At 32.5% G+C, this 6,232-nt stretch overlaps 1 protein-coding gene across 1 annotated transcript; it reads left to right on the top strand.

Annotated features, from left to right (window-relative positions):
• Positions 1 to 672: 672 nt before the first annotated feature.
• LOC134253050 (orexin receptor type 2-like) lies at positions 673 to 1,922 on the top strand. The gene is given in 2 exon segments (XM_062735570.1): positions 673 to 936; positions 939 to 1,922. Coding segments are annotated over 2 exon segments (1,248 nt in total).
• Positions 1,923 to 6,232: the final 4,310 nt, after the last annotated feature.

Raw genomic sequence — 6,232 nt, 5'->3', positions numbered from 1 at the left:
TAATGTATTGTAGTAGTATAATATATTGACAAGCAAGTTGATGAAATAAGAATATCATGACTAGCAGTCTAGGTTTAAATCTTCAATTCGTAAGTTCTATGGTCGATACAATGACCTTGTCAGTAAATTTGTCTGCAATTTATCTTGAAGTCAAATTCTGACTGACGTTTTTTATACTAATTGTTAGTTTATTATTTATACCATATTGACGACGGATTTCACCGTTATTTCCCGATCATGACAAGGAGCATATGACGGGTGTGACAGGTTTGCAGAGAATGCGCACTCCTCCGTGGCATCTGATCCCAACTCTGATATTTCAGGGGTCCGTGTTTGCTATGCTCTTATTTTGTATTTTTTTATGGACTTTGAGATTGAATACTGTGCCTTATCTCCATATTATTCTGTAAAAAAAATTCATTTCATGATGAACATAAATTCCTGGGTTTCTTCATATCTTGGAAACCACAAGATACCCCCCCCCCTTCCCATGAAATTCGAAATTTCATAGTATTCGCCAGTTTCCATTCGTGATAGTATATAGTACTTATGAAAACATTTTTAATTTGTGAAATTTAAAAAAAAAACTTGGATACATGTTATATAGCACCTCTTTCTATTCTGAGTAATAATTATCTATTTATAATTTCAGGAGCTGGTATTTCATGAAAAATGAACGGTACGGACTGTCAAACGGAGCAGATTGACTGCAGTTCTGAGGAGGGATTACCGGAATTTCCACTGAATACTTCTGATCTCATCGTTATAGGCATGCTTGCCGTATTCAGCGTCATAGGCATCATAGGAAATGGAATTGTCATTTTTGTGTACACGAAGAAAAAGGATAAACTCACCTCGTCAGTTTTCATTCTTGGGTTAGCAGTGTATGACTTTTTGACCTGTTCTGTTATTATACCGTATACTGCGTGTGTCTGCGTGTATACCTTAGGTTTATGATTCTGTACGACGCTCTGTGTAAAATTTACATATTTCTTCTGACCTTCAGCGTACCCCTGTCTGCATTTTTAATGGTGGTCATTGCTGTGGACCGTTATCTCTGCATCTGCCACCCATTCCTGCATCTGTTGAATAGAACTCGGGCAAGGACTGTTATTGGCCTGTTGACAGTCTTTGCCTGTGTTCTGGGTACACTTAGCTGTATATCCTATTCTGTGTACATGTACGCAGATTCATCTCTTGGGGATTTTTCAGACAGCACTGAAGAGAGACACAGTAAAGATGGTATCATTCACCAAACTATTTCGACACCGTATCATCAGGAAGAATACACTGGTCAATGTAATTATCCAGGAACAATTGTGGGCATGGCTTACTTAATAACGTGGCAGAAAATTTATTCTTCGTTTTATTTGATACCCCTGATAATTGTGCTATTACTTTATACTATGATTTATTATTCCGTCACCCGACGAAGATCAAACAGAAGAAAACAGAAGGCTATGAATAACATTAGTCTTCAGACCTTTCTCAAAGAGCCCCCAAAACAAAACGCCCCATCCCAAACACCGCCATTTACTGCACTTTCTGCTAACGACAACAACAAAAACGCCAAAGAACAAAAGATTTTGCAGGTGGAAAAAGTTGAAAATGGCGTCTCTCCTCGACCAGTAGAAAATGCAGACGAGACGTTGCCTGTACAGCAGCAACAGGCCCATAAAAATCCTCATCACTATATCAAAGTTCAAGATACAATAGCAAACATCAAGACAGCATTTATGTTATTTATTGTTGCTGTTGTTTTTATCATCGCCTTTTTCCCTACTTGGTTGATGGCACTTGGTGCCGTTACGCACAACAACATTGTTTTTTATATGTACTTTGTGTATAATGTTACTAATCCTATAATTTATGCCTTCATGAATCCAACGTTTAGAAGAGATATTAAAAAGATATGTCACTAGAGCCTAATATTTAGGTATATTTTTGGACAAAATACGCATGTAGTACTCAATAGCATCTCTTATTGTGAAATGTCCTCGGAAGCTTGATATGAACTGATCCCGTATCTTTTAACCTTCAAAAGACTTATGATGCTAATGTTGGTTGTATTTTTGAAACATCTGTTGTCAGCATTATTTTGTGTGTAGAGAGACCTGTTTAGAGATGTAGGGTGTGTGATTTTTGCTGTTAATCATTTGAAACAATTACATGTACAATAAGTTAAAAACAAAATATAATTTTCGGCAACGACGAAAGACATTTTTTTTCTGATGGTCTTACTACTACATGTATATGAATAAACAGAATATGTATAGAAGGTTCTCATAATTGAATTTTTATGATATGAAAACCTTTTCATATGTATGTGGTATCAAAATTGAGTGTAAAAATCGTGTTAGATATCTAGGATTGTTTTTTAGATAACTGAATATCTGGTGAGTAGAAACTATTACCAGCAAAACAAACCAACGACCTAAATTTTTATATAAGACAAAACTCATGTTTGTTAATGCAATCAAGAAAATCATTGTGTACCGCTTCAATTCAGTAGCACATTGATTATGCTATTACTTGTTTGTATGAAGGTCTATCTGAAAAAGAAATAGACTACAGGTTGTACAGAATAAGTGTATTAGAGTCATTCTCTCAACTAGATCAAGAGTTATTGTTAACGAATTTGAAAAAAAGGTTTTTTTTTTATATTTGAAGTATAGTTTGTCAGTTATACCTCAACTGTGTCTACAATATTTTCCACAATTAAGGTCCAGATTATATGTACAGCAATTTAACGCGAAATGTGTCAAAAAATTTAAAAGGTCAAGCCAATTTAATTTTTATAGTGCCAAGGGTTAAAAAAGATGGAGAGTCAAACATTTTTAAAATGAATCAAAAATTGGAATTCTCTACCTGACCAGATTAATACAATAACAAGTAAAACAAATTCAAAAAGGAGATCAAAATCATTTTATGGAGAAACGTAAGAAAAATGTCAAAGATTTATAGCTCAACTGTTCATTCCTCATATACAATTAAGAACTTATGTTTTATATGCTTTTGCATAAAACGATTACTTTTAAAGCCATTTAGTTTATAGCTAGTATTCTATTTATTTTTTTTCTAGTAAGTAATATATAATATATGTAATATGCCAACAATTTTAATACATGTAAAAGGACCCTTTTGGAAATAAGCCATAGTGGTGTTAATTGGCTATTGTAATGAATCAGAATTAGTTAAGTGGATTGAAATAGGTTTTTAAATCACCCAATCAAATCATATTATGTGTAGCCAATCAGAGTTGATATTTTAGCCAATCAAATCATTAGAATTTATTAACCAATGAATAACAATAAGGCATAGGAGAAATAGTATATAAATAAAGGGATCAATCTTGTTTTGTTTACTTTTGGTGTAACTTTTTGTCGGAGTTAGGTGACTTGGGAAGGGTACCTGGGCTGTGTCGGGAAACAACAGAATTCTTAGTTAGACCACTCAGCCCAGGGACCCAGTTCCCTAGTGTCTTTGTGACTGTAGCTATGGTGTCTCTGTGACTTTAGCTTGTGTCTTACCAAAAGTCGTGTCCTGTTCATAGCTATGGTGTCTTGGTGACTTTAGCTTGTGTTTGTGTGTCTTAATATGATAATGTTACTTTGTGATTATTTTGGTGTGTTTACGGTAGTTGCAGACTGTGTCGGGAAACAACAGAACTGTTCGTTAAACCACTCAGTCTGCAGCTACATAATTTTATATTTGATTTTTTGGTTTGATTGTAAGTGATTCCTTCGTTATAGTTCGTTGTTATTTAGTTTACTAATCATTATCCAGGTAGGACCAAGGAAAAAGTTTATATAGTGACTTTACGTCAGTTGTTCGATATTGCTATTGAAGTTTGTTTTGATTTTATATTATAAACATGATTCTTAGGAAGGAAACCTAAGCGAACCCAAATATTAATTATTTGTACTTTTTAAGAACGTTACACTATCAATGATTTAGGCATATTTAATGCAATATACTCGTTTATTTATATAAAAATGAGATTAAGTATTCAACTTGTTTTATAACTTATCTATTGAATTATGTATATCAAGTTTATAATTATTATTTTGTGTATAATACTCACACCTTGAACAATGTTCATGTACATTGCCAGATTCCGTATGCTTGAATAAAGATTATTATTATTATCATCAAGGTCATTGTCCTTGATGTCGGTTGAAAGAACTTAATTAGTTGAGTATGCATACCAAACATGAAGTTTATGCCTCCTATGGTTGAAAAGTAATGGCGAAAGTTCGAAATTTTATGATAAAGCTAGCTAGTTTTAGCATATAGGTCACAGTTATGGTCACAGGGTTAGTGATTTTGGTGTCATTTGAGAGAGCTTAATTAGTAGAAAATGAACTTTTGTTGGCGAATTCTGTCTTACTATGGTTACCTAATTTAAACTTACAGTTAGATTTGCCAATGATTAAACTTGTGAAGTCAAGTGCATCACGATGCAGATCACCGCTACTGATATTTTTATTATTTCCATTGCACGCATCACTAGATTTTATAACACTCATAAGATTTCGAATATATATCACGAGATGTTGAAAATACATCACATGATTATAGAACATACATTACAAGTTTTTTTTAAATATTCATATTGAAAAGATATTGAATATAAACATAACATTAAATAGCATTCATCACGAGATTTTCAAATCTCAATCATTTTGAAATATTGGACATACGTCGTAAGATTTTGAATACAAATAACAAGATTTCAAACATATATCACAAAATATTAAAAATATATCACAAGAATTTGAAAATACATAAAATGATTTCGAGCATACATCACAATGTTTCGAATATATATGTATATTACAAGACAGACTATCGAATAAGACATCATTTTACCTGCCATACATACACATTTTTTATTTTTTAACAGCAAATTATACAATACCACTTTCACTATTTTTTATCTTAATACTTAAGAAATGTGGCATTTTGTTGTTTATTAATGAAAATATTAAAACTTTATTCCAGAAAAAAAATTATAATTTATTTAGAGTAGAAATGTTTGAAAGCAAAACCATTTTCACATGTATCGTCATTCCGCGCTTAGTGTTAAATACAGAGTTTAGCAAATTGAACACACCTGTAAAACATGTTTTTTTTAACAGGGCACGATTTACCGGGTATGGTCAATTGTTAAAGCCTGCTCACCACAAAAACTACACGGACTGAAAATATATTGTGTGTATGTCTTGCTGTAAAGCATTTCTATTCTCAATTTTCTGGATTATAGTTTTTTAATCGTCACTAAAACACAAGAAAATGCCACTTTTCCTTAGTATATTAAAAATAAAATTAAAATCTGTGAAAATGCTAGAATGTGTCAATCATACCCGTCCAAAAATTTGAAGTTTCAATATTTTTTAGATGAAATAAGATTTTAGATAATTTTCGTGTGAAATGCTATTGCAATATATAAGTAGTGATATACAAATAAATTGAATGAATGAAAACTTCAAATCTATGTCTTTTTACCTTTCATATAATCTCTCTCCAATAGTTCTAGTATATCTACAGTTGTATATTATTTCTTTCCAGTGATTATTTTGATATGGATTCACGAGTATATAGTTTGTTTTTCAGGATAGAAAATAGGGAATTGCTCCTGTGTAAGGTGCATTATTGCTCTTATATACCGGTAGCCTGGTGTAGCCGATTGCATTGTTGATGATTTAGAGGATTTAAATACAAAATTCCTAAAAGGACCGAAAATATGCAAACAGTTACGGAAGAAATGGAATAGACCACCGCATTATAGAGTCAGTGGTTTTGATGACTTGAAGAATAGCCTAACATGTAACCTAAGATCATTAACAATTATAAAATTCTCATGACGTGGAAATTTGTCATTCACCCCATCCTCAAAAAATAACGAGGCATAAAACTTCTATACTAAACAGACACAGTCAGCCTCTCGCAGGAAGCCATAATAATCTGTGAGTTGAGAATCGAGGATCTTGATTCAACGGAAAAGGGGACTTAAATTGATATGATCTTCTAATTAAGATAAGGAAGCAGAATATGGTGTATACAAAGAGATACGAGTCTCCTTTTCTCTGTTTTATTACCCTCTCTATTTATGTTCTTAAGCTACGTCGTGTCTGTCAGTAGATGATTCAGAGGAGAATGTAGTATAAGGAAACAGAATATGGATTTTCTCCACTCAGTATTAATTGCATGATATTCTCTATATTTAACT

The sequence above is a fragment of the Saccostrea cucullata genome, unplaced genomic scaffold (assembly GCF_032062105.1).
Source record: "Saccostrea cucullata isolate Sc308-1 unplaced genomic scaffold, CSIRO_AGI_Scuc_v1 ctg5110, whole genome shotgun sequence".
In the NCBI taxonomy this organism is placed as follows: Eukaryota; Metazoa; Mollusca; class Bivalvia; order Ostreida; family Ostreidae; genus Saccostrea; species Saccostrea cuccullata.
This window is presented reverse-complemented; position numbering and strand designations above follow the sequence as displayed.